At 45.2% G+C, this 20,066-nt stretch overlaps 1 protein-coding gene across 1 annotated transcript in view; it reads left to right on the top strand.

Moving 5' to 3' along the window:
- Positions 1-20,066, top strand: part of RYR3 (ryanodine receptor 3) — a 1,295,770-nt gene that overhangs the window by 837,303 nt on the left and 438,401 nt on the right. The window contains 1 exon segment of the mRNA XM_063948019.1: positions 7,693-7,796. Coding sequence (XP_063804089.1) covers positions 7,693-7,796 — 104 coding nt within the window.

Genomic DNA, 20,066 nt, shown 5'->3' with positions numbered 1-20,066 from the left:
CATATGGATAGGGCAGAATTGAGGACTCATCCCCAGTTTCTCCCTAAGGTGGTATCAGCCTTTCATTTGAACCAACCTATCGTGGTGCCTGCGGCTACTAAAGACTTGGAGGCTTCCAAGTTGTTGGACGTAGTCAGGGCCCTGAGAATTTATGTTTCCAGGACAGCTAGTGTCAGGAAAACTGACTCGTTGTTTATCCTGTATGCACCCAACAAGCTGGGTGCTCCTGCTTCAAAGCAGACTATTGCTCGCTGGATCTGTAGTACGATTCAGCTTGCACATTCTGCGGCTGGACTGCCGCATCCTCAATCAGTGAAAGCCCATTCCACGAGGAAGGTGGGCTCTTCTTGGGCGGCTGCCCGAGGGGTCTCTGCTCTACAACTTTGCCGAGCAGCTACTTGGTCGGGGTCAAACACATTTGCTAAATTCTACAAGTTTGACACCCTGGCTGAGGAGGACCTAGAGTTTGCCCATTCGGTGCTGCAGAGTCATCCGCACTCTCCCGCCCGTTTGGGAGCTTTGGTATAATCCCCATGGTCCTTACGGAGTCCCAGCATCCACTTAGGACGTCAGAGAAAATAAGATTTTACTCACCGGTAAATCTATTTCTCGTAGTCCGTAGTGGATGCTGGGCGCCCGTCCCAAGTGCGGATTGTCTGCAATACTTGTATATAGTTATTGTTTAACTAAAGGGTTATTGTTGAGCCATCTGTTGAGAGGCTCAGTTATTGTTCATACTGTTAACTGGGTATAGTATCACGAGTTATACGGTGTGATTGGTGTAGCTGGTATGAGTCTTACCCGGGATTCAAAATCCTTCCTTATTGTGTCAGCTCTTCCGGGCACAGTATCCTAACTGAGGTCTGTAGGAGGGTCATAGGGGGAGGAGCCAGTGCACACCAGGTAGTCCTAAAGCTTTCTTTAGTTGTGCCCAGTCTCACACCACTTCAACTATGTTGGGATGACTTATCATAAGACTATTAAGTACACTTTGGTCACGCATGTAAAATAGACATTTAATAACATCTTTAAATGTCACTTCTTTCATCCTGACACAACAAGGGCAAAAACAACCTAATTTCCTATACTGGGTAAGGAAGGGTAAGGAAGGACCCTTCGATCTGTCCTAATTATTGAACCATAGCCCTGGTAAATACAAACTTAAGTCTTTGCTAACATGTTGGTAAATAGGCTAAACCCCTTACTTCACCGATCCATGCAGGCAATGTGGCTTTTGTCCTGTCTAAACAGCACTAAACACATAACTCACATTATTCATTCAATTAATGGATTAAAACTTTCCTATCTGCCACTTGCTCTGTATTCTCTCATCCTGGGTGGCTTAACGTAACTTCTTTTTTCCGTATCTAACATCACCAGACAGGGCTGTATCCTCTCACCTCTTATTGTCACCTTCGTTATTGAGTCTTTAGCTAGTAGGATCCAATCCAGATATTTGTGATGTTAGTACAAAATTTCACTTGTTGCTGACATTGTCCTTCTTACTCTCACCAAACTGCTCACCTCCTTACACAGTTTCTTTGGGGAACTTTCCGAGCTCTGCAACATTATGAATAATAACAAGTCTAAAGCTCTAGCTTTTCGTCTCCTGGACTATCTTGTGAAACTAAAACTTAACTTTGACTTCAAATGGATATCAATCTCTCTAAAGTATCTTGGTGCTAACATAACCAATATTTATGACCAGCTGTATGGTGCTAATAACACTTCTTTACTTAAAAATGATCGATGTTTTATATACTGGAAAAACAATATGGGTAGGGCGAAGCAACATAATTAGAAGAAAGTTCTCTCAAAGATACTTTGGGGGAGATTCAATTGTTTGAAAAGCCAGTTGGGTGTCTGTTTTTTCCTATCTAATAGACAGGACAAAACAGACACCCAACCGACTTTTCAAACATTTGAATTCCCCCCTTTACCTCCAGGTTTAATACAACTACAGAGCCGTAACTAGACTTTTTGGTGCTCTGTGCCAGAGAGAGAATTGCCCCCCGCCCCCTCTTAACAAATCACCGGTTCAAACCATTGACATTTGATGCATGCGCATTAAGGATCTTTTCTGGAAAATAGTCACCACGCCATTGACCCAGAGATCTGGGCATGCACAGTAGACTGTTTGCCCCTTAGTGCTCAGATTATTGTGCTGCCGGCTACAGAGGAGGGGGCCCTCATGTAGGAAGATGCACACAGGGGTGTAGTATGGTATTCCGGCGGCCAGCATACCGACAGCTGGGTGAGCGCAAATGAGCCCCTTGCGGGCTCACTGTGCTGGCCACGCTGCGTGCACGGTGGCACGCTATTTATTCTCCCTCCAGGGGGGGTCGTGGACCCCCAAGAGGGAGAATAGGTGTCGGTATACCGGGTGTCAGGATTCCGGCGCCGGGATCTCAACAGTCGGCATACTGAATATCACCCGCACACAGGCCTCCTCCTCTGTCTATATGACCCTGTGTATCACCCTGTCTCCTAATAACCTCTTGCTGTGACAACTTGCTAAACACGCCAACAAACTTGCCTTACACGTTGCTCATGCAGCAAAGTATCAACTTCTTCATAATTGGGAAAAATCTGTACTTTCCACAAATTTAGAGGTACTGAATCAGGCTTGGTTCATCTCTCGAATGGAGTATGTCACCAGCCTGAAACTACACAAGTGATCAATTTAATGCTATACGGGACCATTAGTACTTTTATCACTACGTCCCCCTCACAACGCTAACATAGTAACATAGTATCTAAGGTTGAAAAAAGACAATTGTCCATCGAGTTCAACCTATTTGTGGTCTCCTATGCACGATTATTTTGTATAAAATTTTGACTGAAGTTGATGACTGCCGTTACGTTTTACTCCTCTTTTTTATAATAACCATAGTGCGTGACTATGCCCCGTAACCCTGGATATCCTTATCCATTCGGAATTTATCTAACCCATTCTTAAAGGTGTTGACTGAGTCTGCCATTACAACTCCCTCAGGCAGGGAATTCCAAACACGTATCGTCCTTACCGTAAAAAAGCCTTTACACCGTATTGTGCGGAATCTCCTCTCCTCTAACCTGAGCAAGTGTCCACGAGTTCTCTGTGTTGATCTAACCAAAAACAGGTCCTGCGCAAGATCTGTATATTGTCCCCTTATATATTTGTAAATGTTGATCATGTCCCCTCTTAATCTCCTCTTTTCCAGTGTAAACATGCCTAGTCTTGCAAGCCTTTCCTCGTATTCCAGCGTCTCCATACCCTTAATTAGTTTGGTTGCCCGCCTTTGAACCTTTTCTAGCTCCAGGATATCCTTTTTGTAGTAAGGTGTCCAGAATTGTACACAGTATTCAGGGTGTGGCCTCACAAGTGATTTATATAACGGGAGTATAATACTCTCGTCCGTAGCATCAATTCCCCGTTTTATGCATGCTAATATCTTATTAGCCTTCTTTGCTGCAGTCCTACTTTGGGTACTACTGCTTAGTTTGCTATCTATGAGGACACCTAAGTCCTTTTCCAATACAGAATCCCCTAATTTTACCCCATTTAGTAGGTAGGTGTTATTTTTGTTCTTGTTACCACAGTGCATTACCTTACACTTGTCTGTATTGAAGCGCATTCTTCATTTCGCTGCCCAAGCTTCTAATTTAACTAAGTCGTTCTGAAGCGACTCAGCATCCCCCTCCGCATTTATAACTTTACACAATTTGGTATCATCTGCAAAAATTGACACCATGCTCTCTAGACCTTCTGTTAGGTTGTTAATGAAAATATTGAACAATAGCGGTTCTAATACTGAGCCTTGCGGCACACCATTTAGTACTTTAGTCCAAGTTGAAAAAGATCCATTAACCACAACGCGCTGCTCCCTATTATCTAACCAGTTTTTGACCCAAGTGCATATTGTGCTTCCTAGCCCGGATTCTTGTAGCTTGTAGATAAGTCTCGTGTGGTACAGTGTCGAATGCTTTGGCAAAATCTAAAAAGATTACATCCACCTCTTTACCCTGATCTAGGTTTGCGCTCACTGTTTCATAAAAGCCAAGTAAGTTGGTTTGACAGGATCTGTCCAGTAGCGGATCTTGCCACGGGCAAGCAGGACTTTTGCCCGGGGCGCCGCCTTCCGGAGGGCGCTGGCGCCATCCGGAGGGCGCCGCACCGTGGCAAGATCCGCCACTGCTGCCCGCTGTGTCCCCCGTCCGCCTCCGCTGCCCGCTGCCGTCCCCCTTCTGTGAAGGGAACTAGACGCTATGCGTCTAGTTTCCCTTCGTGGAGAGTAACTTTGCTGAGCGGTGCGCGATGACGTCATCGCGCACCGCACAGCAAAGGTCCTCTCCACGAAGGGAACTAGACGCATAGCGTCTAGTTTCCCTTCGTGGAGAGGACCTTTTGCTGTGTGGTGCGCGATGACGTCATCGCGCACCGCTCAGCATTCAAGCGGCGCTAGCAATGTACAGGGGGCGTAACTGACCACGCCCCCTGTATTAGGCCACACCCCTTTTCCTGCCCGGGATGCATAGCGCCCTTGGACCGGCCCTGGATCTGTCCTTCATAAACCCATGTTGATTCCTTTTAATGACCTTATTGACTTCAAGCAACTTCTGAATACTATCTCTTAGAATACCTTCCAATACTTTCCCCACTATAGATGTAAGACTAACTGGTCTATAATTACCTGGTTCAGCTTTACTTCCCTTTTTGAATATAGGCACTACTTCCGCTATACGCCAGTCTTTGGGAACCATACCTGATATAACTGAATCCTTAAAGATCAAAAATAGCGGTTTTGCAAGTTCAGAGTGAAGCTCCATTAGAACCCTTGGGTGAATACCTTCGGGACCTGGTGACTTATTAATCTTTAAATGTTTTAATCGGTCACAGACTACTTCCTCGCTTAAATAAGTACCTATCAGTGGGATATTCTCATTATTGAGATTATATGTTAGTCCCTGAATTGGGTCCTCTCTAATAAATACTGTTGAAAAAAACTCATTTAGTGTGTCCGCTATGTCATTATCATTTTTGCTTAAGACTCCCAACTTGTCTTTTAAAGGGCCTATACTCTCCTTCTTTAATCTCTTGCTATTAATGTATTTAAATAATTTTTTGGGATTCGCTTTGCTTTCCTTTGCTACTAGTTTTTCTCTTATTTCCTTTTTGCATATTTTGTTACATTCCTTATAGTGCTGAAATGACTCTGCTTCCCCGTCAGATTTGTATTTTTTAAATGCTCACCTTTTCTTGCCCATAAGTTCCTTTATCTTTTTGTTAACCCACATCGGTTTATGATTTTTATTCCTTTTTTTGCTGCTCGTAGGAATAAATTTGAGTGTATTTTTAGCTAGCAGGAATTTTAGTACCTCCCATTTCTCCATAGTATTTTATCCTAAAAACAAACCTTCCCATTCAATATCCCTGAAAAATACTCTCATCTTTTCATAGCATACACCCAATACTAACTTTTTTATTCCTTTTTCCCCACATGCAATTTCTACCCATAATGTCTCAACAGTGTCTCCATTCCCATCCTGAATATCTTCCCGTATATCAGGTTTTAAAAACGGCTTTACGTAAAGACACACCCCTCCACCCTTTTTATTTAGTCTGTCTTTCCTAAACAGTGTATAGCCCTCTAGATTGACTGTCCAATCATGAGATTCGTCCCACCAAGTTTCAGTAATGCCTGTAATATCATACTGTTTGCTTGCTGCAAGTATTTCTAGTTCGCCCTTTTTACCAGTAATGCTTCTAGCGTTTACATACATACAACTAAGATAAGTATTTTCCCTTGCGTTAGGGACATCTTTCACCTTATGTAGCAATGATGACCTGTAATCGTCATTGGTTAGTGCTTTGGTAAAATCCCTTTTAGTACCCATGTTAGTAACCTTACCGCCTGCTCTTACACTCCCCCCAACTTCTCCCCCATTTCGTTTACTACCGCCATCACCACTATTCTCACTGCATGACCCGTAGTTTCTAGCTAAACCCTCTCCCCAGGCTCCTAGTTTAAAATCTCCTCCAACCTTCTAACCATCCTTCCCCCCCAGCACCGCTGCCCCTCCTCAGTCAGGTGCAATCCGTCACGACAAAAGAGATGGCGCCTGACTGAGAAGTCCGCCCAGTGTTCCAGGAACACAAACCCCTCTTTCCTGCACCAATCCCTAAGCCACACATTTACCTCCCTAATCTCCCTCTGCCTCCCTGGACTAGCGCGTGGCACGGGTAATAATTCCGAGAATATTACCTTAGATGTCCTTGCCTTAAGTTTCTTTCCTAAGTCCCTACAGTCTTTCTTAAGGACATCCCACCTTCCGCTAACTTTGTCATTGGTGCTAACGTGCACCAAGACCGCCGGATCTTTCCCAGCCCCTCCCAACAATCTATCTACCCGGTCCGCGATGTGCCGTACCCGAGCACCCAGGAGACAACAGACTGTACGGCGATCACGGTCCCGGTAGCAGATTGCCCTATCTGCCTTCCTGATGATAGAATCCCCTACCACCACCATCTGACTAGGTACCTCACTATCTTTTATCCCAACCGCGCCAGAGGGACTGCTACTCTGGATGCTAGAGGGAGCAGTCTCCTCCGGCACCGTCATTTCTTCACTATCATCCTCCGATTCTTCGTCCAGCCGGGCAAATTTGTTCGGGTTTGATAGTTCGGAGATGTCGAGCCTCCCCCTCTTTTTCTTCCTTCTAACTGTGACCCAGCTGGCTACCTGATCATCATCCTCTTCTACCAGTGACCCCTCCCGCAACTCCTCCACCGTTCTGTCTAAACTTCGCTCGAGATTGTGAATCTCCCTCAGTCGCGTAACGGTTTGCTCTAGATCAGTTGCCTGGGCTTCCAGGGCAACTGTTCGCACACACCTCGTGCAGATGTAATCACACTGGGCCGGTAACTCCAGGTGTGCATACATCTTGCACGACATGCACTGAGTGAGGTCCCCAATCACAGCCCCTCCCATATTGATTTGTAAGGTCTAACTCCCTGTTACTCTCAAAGAAAAAGCAGCAAAAAGAAAAAGTAGAAGACAAACAATCTCACTTATACAATAATTAAGCTGGCTTATACTTATCTATCTTTGTGCGGTTCTTGGTCCTTCACTTTTATGCAGCCGTAGTACTCTCTCCTGCGGCACCGATACTCCACTTAGCAGTTGCAGTTGTTCCAGCTCACTGCACCTCCTTTTCACTCGGCTTCCAGCTCCTGCTTTTGCTGTTACCAACTCACATACACTTACAAATCCAAGCAGCACTTTAAAATACAAGCCCTTACAATTAACCATTTGTTAATTTATTTTTTCTGTTCCCTTGAGCTCTCTCTGCCTGTCACTGGGTATCACTGATATCTCCCCCCAACACAGTTACAGTACATTTAATTCTCCCTCCCCCCACACACACACACACACACTCACTCACAAACGCACACACCCGCTTTCTTTCTTTTTTTCGTTCTCTTTAAATTGATAACCTTTACTTGCTCTTTAACTATATAGATTTTTGGACAATTAAAATATTGTGTGTCATCGGCAAGTCCAAAAAAATATTTAATTACAATACCTGTATCTTTATTCCTTTCCCTATTATGGATTGTAAAGCTGACCTTATAAAGTAGTGTACTGCATTGGTATATTTTAATTGGACATGTTTTTTAATTTGATGGTTTAAACAAAATACTCTTTCCAGCATCTCCGTCCATGCGAGGTTCCACACCTCTAGATGTCGCTGCAGCATCTGTGATGGATAACAATGAACTTGCTTTGGCTTTGCAGGAGCCGGATCTGGAGAAGGTAATTATTTGTAAATCACTGGAGAATTTAAATATTTTCATCCTGTCACTAACTGTAATCGTACAAACATTTGGAAATTGCATGTCCTATCGTCGCTAAAGGCCATTTCATATTGTACTGGAGTGATGTATAATACATGTTGGGAAGATTCAGATTGCTACTGGTACTGTTGAAAGCTGTTAAAACAAAGACCTGTTGTCAGGAAGACACATTGTCTAGAGTAGGTTTATAACTAATCACAGTTACAGTGAAATGGTCAATAGGTTGGTCACTTGCTGTCTATATAATAACAAAAACCATAAGCCATACATAGAATTAGGAACACGTGTAGTTACAGAGTCTCTCTCTCTATCGCTCCCTCTATATATCTATTTATAAAATCACTCAATGACAACAATATCTATTTATTACGGAACTCACTGACAACAATGGGAAGCCGCTATTGATGTCATCACATGCCATGCGTCATGCTACCATAGATGCCACAAGTGCAAACAAGCACAGCTCTGTGGTTACAGGAGATACCTACCAGTATCTATAATGGGTGCATGGTGTGCAGTTCACATCGCACACCCTGCACCCATAGAATTATAGTTACCCCTCCAGAGTTCTGCGGCATCCGGCACAAGGAGACAAGGCGCATGTGCCATGGTCCCGAAGACCTGCGCTTGCGCAGTAGACTCTGGCACACAACCAGAGTGTACAGCACTGCAGCTGCTGCCAGGGAGGAGGGGGCCTGTACGAAGCCTGCACATGGGTTCCCTTCACTATATATACTCATGCATTACAGCACTACTTACATGAAAAAAATGGCTAGAGGCTAAAGCAACCCCTAGGCACAGGGAAAGGATACTATAGCAAGTATCACATACTTGAGTGGTCTTTATATAACACAGAAATTATACATTGTAGGTGGGTAAGTGCTATATGAAAGAAGGGACTAAATGAAGCTCTATAAACTCTTTCGACTCAGAGTCAAGGGGTATATTTCCTAAAAATTCGATTTTGGTCAATAGTTGGTCTATTTTTGAGCGATTTTAAGGGTCTAAGGAGGAGATGTACTAAGCAGTGAAAAGAGTGGAGAAGTGAGCCAGTGGAGAAGTTGCCAATGGCAACCAATCAGCATTGAATTAAAATTTGTAATTTGCATACTATAAATTTATACAGGCTGCCCATGGTTGCCATGAGCAACTTTTCCACGTGGCTCACTTCTCCACTCTGTTCACTGCTTAGTACATCTCACCCTAAATCACACATTTACATACAGATGATTGTTGACATTGTGTAAAACATTTTTTCAAAAATCATTTGTTAGTAACTGTGGAATTTAGACCCTGTAATATAAAATCGTCCAAACGCTGACCAAAAATCAACACAGATTGATTTTTAGTAAATATCGTAATTTTTTTTTTAAGGATACCAAAAATCATGTTAGTAAATGTGTGATTTAGACCTTGAAAAACAAAATCAATCACAGATTGACCCAACATCGACCAAAATCAACTTTTAATAAATATACCCCAAGGTGTCTCATAAAAAAATCCATTTAGCCTCCCTTTTGCAAGAGTAATTTGTGCTGTCATCTGCTGTGGTGGTTCTATATATGGGTGGTCATTCCGAGTTGTTCGCTCGCTAGCAGTTTTTAGCAACCGTGCAAACGCTATGCCGCCTCCCACTGGTAGTGTATTTTAGCTTAGCAGAAGTGCGAACGAAAGGATCACAGAGCGGCGGCAACATTTTTTGGTGCAGTTTTAGAGTAGCTCAATACCTACTCAGCGCTTGCGATCACTTCAGACTGTTCAGTTCCTGTTTTGACGTCACAAACCCGCCCTGCGTTCGCCCAGCCACGCCTGCGTTTTTCCTGGCACACCTGCGTTTTTCCGAACACTCCCTGAAAACGGTCAGTTGACACCCAGAAATGCCGTCTTCATGTCAATCACTCTGCGGCCACCAGTGCAACTGAAAAGCTTCGCTAGACCTTGTGTGAAACTACATCATTCGTTGCAATTGTACGACGCGCGTGCGCAGAAGTGCCGTTTTTTTCCTCATCGCTGCACAGCGAATGAATGCCGCTAGCGATCAACTCGAAATGACCTTCCTGGTCTATTATTTTGTATCTGACTAATGCCAGAGTATTGCTCAATCTGGCAAAATGGAGACCCATAGATTGCTGACAATCATTCAAGGGAATGGCAACACCAATTGATGATCTGTGCATTGTCATCCTTTCTTTAAATCGACATTTTGTTTTACTGACATAGTATTTGCCACATGGGCAAATTAGGTTATACATTACAAATTTGCTGGAACATGATAAGAAATGGTGCATTTTGTACTGATACTTAGAACACGACAGTTTGCTGGCATCTCCAGTGACCATAAAGCTACACGGCACACATCCCAAACATTAGTAGCAGCCCTTTTTTGGTGCACCCAAAAAACGACTTTTCAAAGATTTGCCTAGATCTGGATGTACCAAGAAGTCTCATATATTTTTGCTCCTAGAGTAACAAGGCAGACTTTATCACTGTGGCTTTTTTTGTATTGTACCTATTAATCCCAATCATTTTACAGGATATAGATTTTATATTTTTTTTTGTTTCAAAGTGTCCTCATTGAGGATGGATAAGATCATCTTTTTAATTTAACAAAGAAAGCTGTACTCATAGCCCCTCTGTGTAAATTAGTCTATCATCCTGTCCATCTGTACTAGTGTCTTCATGGTCACTACAAATTCTCCCGCCACATTTGGAAATAAATCAACCTTTTTTGTACAGCTTTAGGGAGAAAACAGATAAAAGTATAAAGTATATTTCTATCAGTGGGCAACACTTAAAACTGAAGAAACATATTTATCAATCTTTTTTTTAACTAAAATAATGTGAAAACATTTTTCACACCCTTTTCACTATATTTTAGTGCCACAGAAATGTCTTTTGGAGAGGTTATCATAAAATACTCTTCTAAGCCCTTAAATTCATATTCTTTTATTATGCAGATTTGCATTTCCCATACTTGTTATGGGGAATGCAATCTGTTTCAGATTTACTTAAAAAAATAGTTGAAATATACTTGGGGGAAGCCATGAGATAATAATGCCATCTGAAGATGGCGTTATTAGATCTTCCCCCAGTTTCACCTACTCCTTCTCTGCAACTCCTGCCTGCTGACAGAACAGAACAGACAGTAGACTTCTGTGATCAGCCCTGTTTGTGTAAACAGGGCTGATTACAGAGAAAAAAAAGTTTTATGATAGAAAATGAAAAGATTTACACTTACAGATGTGTCCACCAGGAGCAGCTCTTGTCATGGGCAAGCAGACTTTTTGCCCAGTGCGCCACAGTCCTGAGGGTGCTGACGCCTGACCCTCCCACATGCTCCCTGACCCTCCCACATACTACCACATGCTGCCGTGCACACCACAATGCCGCGCACCGCGCAGCATTATGGGAGCGGCCGCTGACACTAGAGGTCATAATTGACCTCTAGTGTCTCTGCGGCACTATGGGAGAGACGTCATGACATCTCTCCCATAGATCCGAGGAGCGGCGGCCGGAGACGGAGGACAGCAGCAGCGGTCGGGAAGCAGGAGCGGGGCTGGTGAGTATTTTTTTTTTTTTGTAAGCGGCGCTACTAGAGGAATAACTACAGGGGCACAGCTACTGAGGGCACTGCTACAGGGGGCAAAGCTACAGAGGGCACAACTACTGAGGCCACAGCTACAGGGGGCACAACTCTACTGGGGGCACAACTACTGAGGGCACAGCTACAGGGAGCACAACTACAGGGGGCATAACTGTGGCCACTCCCCTTCCCTATTTTTTGCCGCGCGCCTACAGCGTGCACTATCCCTGTTTTGCCTGTCGGGGAGGAAGGGGGGGGGTGCTCCAAAGGAAACTTTCGCACTGGGCGCCACAAGGTCTAGAACCGGCCCTGGTGTCCACATACATCTTTGCTATATCCCGCCATGTATGGCACGGTTTTGCATGCCATAGACTCAGAGATTTAGCCATGCCTTGTGATTTTTTCTTAATTTGCTTCTTTTATATATATTACTTTATACATATTCTATTATGGCAAACAAACATTTTAAAATCCATCCACTCGCTACTCGTGAAAAACAGCTTAGCCGTGTTTTGCATGTTGTGCCAAATTGAGCAAAGATGGAAGTGGACACATCTGTACCTCTGTTCAGTGAGCATCTCTGTAAGCCGGTTAGCTGATGACTATGCTCTTTCTGTTACCCCGGTCATCTGATCTGGACTGTGAGCTGAGATGCTGTGAAAGTTTACAGCACAGAACAGATGACCGGGATCATGGAAAGGGAGCAGCTGACTCACCAAATCATTGATCCCCTGATTTGGGGGTAAGTGTTAGCTTAGCAGGGAGGTGGCAGGGGGTTGTAGCCAGCAGGGCAAGCGCATGCTGACTCGCACAGTATTTTTTGCTTCCTTGTAAAAACCTGGAAATAATAACAGACATCAACATATATTTGATTTTTTTTTTAAAAGGATGGTGTGCCATGGCAATTTTATAATCTTGCTTGGTGTGCCATGAGTTGTACAATGTTGAAAAGCACTGCTATACTGTACATTGTTTTGTTATATAATCCAATTGCCCTCATCTCTGAATCATAGTTTTCAAATGTGTCACATTTGTAATAACGTTGAGCAGTTAAAAACTTTTTTTTTTTTAAACTCCACTGTAGGAACCACAATGCCACTGCAATAGGTAGCTGACGTGTTCTTCGGCATTTGGAAGTAGCTCAAAGTCTAGCACCTGCCTCACCCCCACCGCATGTCACTGCACAGAAATATAGCAAACAAAATGAGTTGTAATCAATCTACAGTATTAATAATAATAATAATAATAATAATAATAATAATAAAAAAGAAAACAAAAAGAAACTCCTTTTATGGATGATCTTCTATGATCATGATCATGGGATCTCACATCAAGATCAAGCTCTTCAGGGCATTTTGTAAATGTGCACTTCACGTCACCTGAACTTCTGAATAGACAGCAAAGAGAAATATTGATGTCTGAACACATAAATCAAACGTTTGAAACTTATCAGTTGACTGAATAGCTTTTGCCCACAGTAATAAAATGTTGTTAAAATTCATTTAAAAACAGATAAGCAGTGCTAACAAATGACTTTTTCTCTATCGTCCTAGTGGATGCTGGGGTTCCTGAAAGGACCATGGGGGGAATAGCGGCTCCGCAGGAGACAGGGCACAAAAAGTAAAGCTTTACGATCAGGTGGTGTGTACTGGCTCCTCCCCCTATGACCCTCCTCCAAGCCTCAGTTAGATTTTTGTGCCCGGCCGAGAAGGGTGCAATCTAGGTGGCTCTCCTAAAGAGCTGCTTAGAAAAGTTTAGCTTAGGTTTTTTATTTTACAGTGAGTCCTGCTGGCAACAGGATCACTGCAACGAGGGACTTAGGGGAGAAGAAGTGAACTCACCTGCGTGCAGGATGGATTGGCTTCTTGGCTACTGGACATCAGCTCCAGAGGGACGATCACAGGTACAGCCTGGATGGTCACCGGAGCCTTGCCGCCGGCCCCCTTGCAGATGCTGAAGTAAGAAGAGGTCCAGAATCGGCGGCAGAAGACTCCTCAGTCTTCTAAAGGTAGCGCACAGCACTGCAGCTGTGCGTCATTTTCCTCTCAGCACACTTCACACGGCAGTCACTGAGGGTGCAGGGCGCTGGGAGGGGGGCGCCCTGGGAGGCAAATGAAAACCTATTTTGGCTAAAAATACCTCACATATAGCCTCCGGAGGCTATATGGAGATATTTAACCCCTGCCAGAATCCGTTAAGAGCGGGAGACGAGGCCGCCGAAAAAGGGGCGGGGCCTATCTCCTCAGCACACAGCGGCATTTTCCCTCACAGAAAGGCTGGAGGGAAGGCTCCCAGGCTCTCCCCTGCACTGCACTACAGAAACAGGGTTAAAACAGAGAGGGGGGGCACTAATTTGGCGTTAGAAATATATAATAAAGATGCTATAAGGGAAAACACTTATATAAGGTTGTCCCTATATAATTATAGCGTTTTTGGTGTGTGCTGGCAAACTCTCCCTCTGTCTCTCCAAAGGGCTAGTGGGTCCTGTCCTCTATCAGAGCATTCCCTGTGTGTGTGCTGTGTGTCGGTACGTGTGTGTCGACATGTATGAGGACGATGTTGGTGAGGAGGCGGAGCAATTGCCTGTAATGGTGATGTCACTCTCTAGGGAGTCGACACCGGAATGGATGGCTTATTTAGGGAATTACGTGAAAATGTCAACACGCTGCAAGGTCGGTTGACGACATGAGACGGCCGACAAACAATTAGTACCGGTCCAGACGTCTCAAAAACACCGTCAGGGGTTTTAAAACGCCCGTTTACTTTAGTCGGTCGACACAGACACAGACAGGGACACTGAATCCAGTGTCGACGGTGAATAAACAAACGTATTCCTTATTAGGGCCACACGTTAAAGGCAATGAAGGAGGTGTTACATATTTCTGATACTACAAGTACCACAAAAGAGGGTATTATGTGGGATGTGAAAAAACTACCGTAGTTTTTCCTGAATCAGATAAATTAAATAAAGTGTGTGATGATGCGTGGGTTCCCCCCGATAGAAAATTAGGGGCGGTATACCCTTTCCCGCCAGAAGTTAGGGCGCGTTGGGAAACACCCCTTAGGGTGGCTAAGGCGCTCACACGCTTATCAAAACAAGTGGCGGTACCGTCTATAGATAGGGCCGTCCTCAAGGACCAGCTGACAGGAGGCTGGAAAATATCATAAAAAGTATATACACACATACTGGTGTTATACTGCGACCAGCGATCGCCTCAGCCTGGATGTGCAGAGCTGGGGTGGCTTGGTCGGATTCCCTGACTAAAAATATTGATACCCTTGACAGGGACAGTATTTTATTGACTATAGAGCATTTAAAGGATGCATTTCTATATATGCGAGATGCACAGAGGGATATTTGCACTCTGGCATCAAGAGTAAATGCGATGTCCATATCTGCCAGAAGATGTTATGGACACGACAGTGGTCAGGTGATGCAGATTCCAAACGGCACAAAGGTGTATTGCCGTATAAAGGAAGAGGAGTTATTTGGGGTCGGTCCATCGGACCTGGTGGCCACGGCAACTGCTGGAAAATCCACCGTTTTTACCCTAAGTCACATCTCTGCAGAAAAAGACACCGTCTTTTCAGCCTCAGTCCTTTCGTCCCTATAAGATCATATCTGCCCAGGGATAGAGGAAAGGGAAGAAGACTGCAGCAGGCAGCCCATTCCCAGGAACAGAAGCGTTCCACCGCTTCTGACAAGTTCTCAGCATGGCGCTGAGACCGTACAGGACCCCTGGATCCTACAAGTAGTATCCCAGGGGTACAGATTGGAATGTCGAGACGTTTCCCCTTCGCAGGCTCCTGAAGTCTGCTTTACCAAGGTCTCCCTCCGACAAGGAGGCAGTATGGGAAAAAATTCACAAGCTGTATTCCCAGCAGGTGATAATTAAATTACCTCTCCTACTACAAGAAAAGGGGTATTATTCCACAATATATTGTGGTACTGAAGCCAGAAGGCTAGGTGAGACTTATTCTAAAAAAAATTTGAACACTTACAAAGGTTCAAATCAAGATGGAGTCACTCAGAGCAGTGATAACGAACCAGGAAGAAGGGGACTATATAGTGTCCCGGGACATCAGGGATGCTTACTTCTATGTCCCAAAGTTGCCCTTCTCACTAAGGGTACCTCAGGTTCGTGGTGCAGAACTGTCACTATCAGTTTCAGACGCTGCCGTTTGGATTGTCCACGGCACCCCGGGTCTTTACCAAGGTAATGGCCGAAATGATGATTCTTCTTCGAAGAAAAGGCGTCTTAATTATCCCTTACTTGGACGATCTCCTGATAAGGGCATAGTCCAGGGAACAGTTGGAGGTCGGAGTAGCACTATCTCGGATACTGCTACAACAGCACGGGTGGATTCTAAATATTCCAAAATCGCAGCTGATCCCGACGACACGTCTGCTGTGCCTAGGGATGATTCTGGACACAGTCCAGAAAAAGGTGTTTCTCCCGGAAGAGAAAGCCAGGGAGTTATCCGAGCTAGTCAGGAACCTCCTAAAAACAGTGCATCATTGCACAAGGGTCCTGGTAAAAATGGTGGCTTCCTACGAAGCAATTCCATTCGGCAGATTTCACGCAAGAACTTTTCAGTGGGATCTGCTGGACAAATGGTCCGGATCGCATCTTCAGATGCATCAGCGGATAACCCTATATCCAAGGACAAGGGTGTCTCTCCTGTGGTGGTTATAGAGTGCTCATCTTCTAGAGGGCCGCAGATTCGGCATTCAGGATTGGATGCTGGTGACCACGGAGCCCAGCCCGAGAGGCTGGGGAGCAGTCACACAAGGAAAAAATTTCCAGGGAGTGTGATCAAGTTTGGAGACTTTTCTCCACATAAATATACTGGAGCTAAGGGTAAATTTATAATGCTCTAAGCTTAGCAAGACCTCTGCTTCAAGGTCAGCCGGTATTGATCCAGTGGGAAAAACATCACGGCAGTCGCCCACGTAAACAGACAGGGCGACACAAGAAGCAGGAGGGCAATGGCAAAAACTGCAAGGACTTTTCGCTGGGCGGAAAATCATGTGATAGCACTGTCAGCAGTGTTTCATCCCGGGAATGGAAACTGGGAAGCAGACTTCCTCAGCAGGCACGACCTCCACCCGGGAGAGTGGAAACTTCATCGGGAAGTTTTTTCCACATGATTGTAAACCGTTGGGAAATACCAAAGGTGGACATGATGGCGTCCCGTCTGAACAAAAAACGGGACAGGTATTGCGCCAGGTCAAGAGACCCTCAGGCAATAGCTGTGGACGTTCTGGTAACACCGTGGGTGTACCAGTCGGTGTATGTGTTCCCTCCTCTGCTTCTCATACCTAAGGTGCTGAGAATTATAAGACGTAGAGGAGTAAGAACTATACTCATGGCTCCGGATTGGCCAAGAAGGACTTGGTACCCGGAACTTCAAGAGATGCTTACAGAGGTCTTATGGCCTCTGCTACTAAGAAGGGATTTGCTTCAGCAAGTACCATGTCTGTTCCAAGACTTACCGCAGCTGCGTTTGTCGGCATGGCGGTGGAACGCCGGATCCTAAGGGAAAAAGGCATTCCGGAAGAGGTCATTCCTACCCTGGTCAAAGCCAGAAAGGAGGTGACCGCACAACATTATCACCACATGTGGCGAAAATATGTTGCGTGGTGTGAGGCCAGGATGGCCCCACAAAGAAATTTCAACTCGGTCGTTTCCTGCATTTCCTGCAAACAGGAGTGTCTATGGGCCGCAAATTGGGGTCCATTAAGGTTCAAATTTCGGCCCTGTCGATTTTCTTCCAGAAAGAATTGGCTTCAGTTCCTGAAGTCCAGAAGTTTGTCAAGGGAGTATTGCATATACAACCCCCTTTTGTGCCTCCAGTGGCACTGTGGGATCTCAACGTAGTTCTGGGATTCCTCAAATCACATTGGTTTAAAACCAGTCAAATCTGTGGATTTGAAGCATCTCACATGAAAAGTGACCATGCTCTTGGCCCTGGCCTGGACCAGGCGAGTGTCAAATTGGTGGTTTTTTCTCAAAAAAGCCCATATCTGTTTGTCCATTCGGACAGGGCAGAGCTGCGGACTCGTCCCCAGTTCTCTCCCTAAGGTGGTGTCAGTGTTTCACCTGAACCAGCTTATTGTGGTGCCTTGCACCTACTAGGGACTTGGAGGACTCCAAGTTGCTAGATGTTGTCAGGGCCCTGAAAATATGTTCCAGGACGGCTGGAGTCAGGAAAACTGACTTGCTGTTATCCTGTATGCACCCAACAAACTGGGTGCTCTTGCTTCTAAGCAGACTATTGCTAGTTGGATGTGTAATACAATTCAGCTTGCACATTCTGTGGCAGGCCTGCCACAGCCAAAATATGTAAATGCCCATTCCACAAGGAAGGTGGGCTCATCTTGGGCGGCTGCCCGAGGGGTCTCGGCTTTACAACTTTGCCGAGCGGTTATTTAGTCAGGGGCAAACACGTTTGTAAAATCCTACAAATTTGATACCCTGGCTAAGGAGGACCTGGAGTTCTCTCATTCGGTGCTGCAGAGTCATCCGCACTCTCCCGCCCGTTTGGGAGCTTTGGTATTATCCCCATGGTCCTTTCAGGAACCCCAGCATCCACTAGGACGATAGAGAAAATAAGAATTTACTTACCGATAATTCTATTTCTCGGAGTCCGTAGTGGATGCTGGGCGCCCATCCCAAGTGCGGATTGTCTGCAATACTTGTACATAGTTACAAAAATCGGGTTATTATTGTTGTGAGCCATCTTTTCAGAGGCTCCGCTGTTATCATACTGTTAACTGGGTTCAGATCACAGGTTGTACAGTGTGATTGGTGTGGCTGGTATGAGTCTTACCCGGGATTCAAAATCCTTCCTTATTGTGTACGCTCGTCCGGGCACAGTACCTAACTGAGGCTTGGAGGAGGGTCATAGGGGGAGGAGCCAGTACACACCACCTGATCGTAAAGCTTTACTTTTTGTGCCCTGTCTCCTGCGGAGCCGCTATTCCCCCCATGGTCCTTTCAGGAACCCCAGCATCCACTACGGACTCCGAGAAATAGAATTATCGGTAAGTAAATTCTTATTTTTTTGTGCATAATGCTAAATATGCCCCATAAAGGATTAGAAAAATAGGGAATAAGTATTGTCAGCCTGCGCTAAACAGGGGACCCCCCAGTGATGGCCAAATCATGGAGGGGGGGCGCAATCAGTGTGATCGTCCACATTTTCATGCCTGCTGTGCACACAGCAAACATGTAAGAGGGGCGACAGGTAATATTGGGGTTGGCAGGCGACCTGGGCCCCTATTGGTTCCCTCTAACAAGCCAGGCCCGGGTAATTAGCACTCGCTCCACGCCATTATTTATGGTGTTTCATACACTTATTGTATGTTTCTTATAACACAGACTAATTTTATTCTTTTCATTATGATCTCCAAGAGTGACATTTATAACATTTATTATCTTTTTAAAAATAATAAGTATACTTCCGGTAGGCGGACCTAGCAATCTGCCGCTTTTTAACTGAGCTCTCTGCTCCCCCACACATCACCCACTGCCAGCGCCGGGAGCGGCCCTCCACACACACCTGGGTGAGTCTCTGAGACAAGTGCAGGCAATTGGACTCGGGTCCCGGCTCCCCGCTACCCCTATACTCACCGGAATCCTGGTGTTTGTGCAAGCGCCAGCAGCCGCAATATTTGATTTCCCCGCTCCTCACTGCATGGATCACTGGGCAGAGCTTTCCGGTGCTGTGAGCGGTGGCTGGGTGTCCATCTGTCAGGCAACAGGCGAGGTTGTGAGTGACTGCATGGGTCCCCATAACCAATACACCACCCGCAAGTGACCTGCACTGCATGTATGCCTTCCTCCCGGCTGTCATCTTTAGCTCCCCTTCTACTACACTCAGCATACTGTAAATGCTGAGGGCTGCAGTTATCAGAAGGAAGGCAGGGATTTCACGGGGGTGATATACTGACAATTCAGGTTCCCTGATCCCATCAGTGACTGCTGCTACTTTGAAGTGGTGGGGGGGCTGCTGGATGCCAGGTGTCACCTCAGCCTGGATATAAATAGTCCCTCCACAGCATTGCAGTTCAGTTCTTTTCAAAATAAACAATCACTTTATGTCTCACAAGCACTGGTGATATACTGGATCACCTATTGGAAAACTGATTATTTCTCTGGAAACTGCTATTTTTGCCTTTGTATTATAGCCGTCGCATTTCTTAGTGAGTGCGGTTTGTCACAGTGATTATATTGCCCCCTGCTGGGCAGGATTACGAACTACCCGCGTTTCATAATTGATACTCACTGTTGGAATTACCGTTCTGCAAGAAACTTTCATTTTGTGTTAACAGCATATTCTACCATATATACCTGATGGAGAACTTCATAGGGGTGGAAAAGGCGGGACAGGACCCAAACAGAGGGAAACACGAGCTACGATTACACAGGTGGCAAGCCCACCCTCTTCTGCTGCAAGGGACGACATACTACAGGGAGTCTCTGATCCAACTGCTTTCAGTGTCGCCTCTGTTGCCAAGGCTCAGGAGATATCAGATTTATTGTCTACCCTGTTAGACAAAAAACTGGCAGGTCTAAAAGAAGCCATTAACTCTGCAGTTACGCAGCACAAGGGGTATAGGTGGTAATTCAGAGTTGATAG

This window comes from Pseudophryne corroboree, chromosome 12 (genome assembly GCF_028390025.1).
Source record: "Pseudophryne corroboree isolate aPseCor3 chromosome 12, aPseCor3.hap2, whole genome shotgun sequence".
Classification (NCBI taxonomy): domain Eukaryota; kingdom Metazoa; phylum Chordata; class Amphibia; order Anura; family Myobatrachidae; genus Pseudophryne; species Pseudophryne corroboree.
This window is presented reverse-complemented; position numbering and strand designations above follow the sequence as displayed.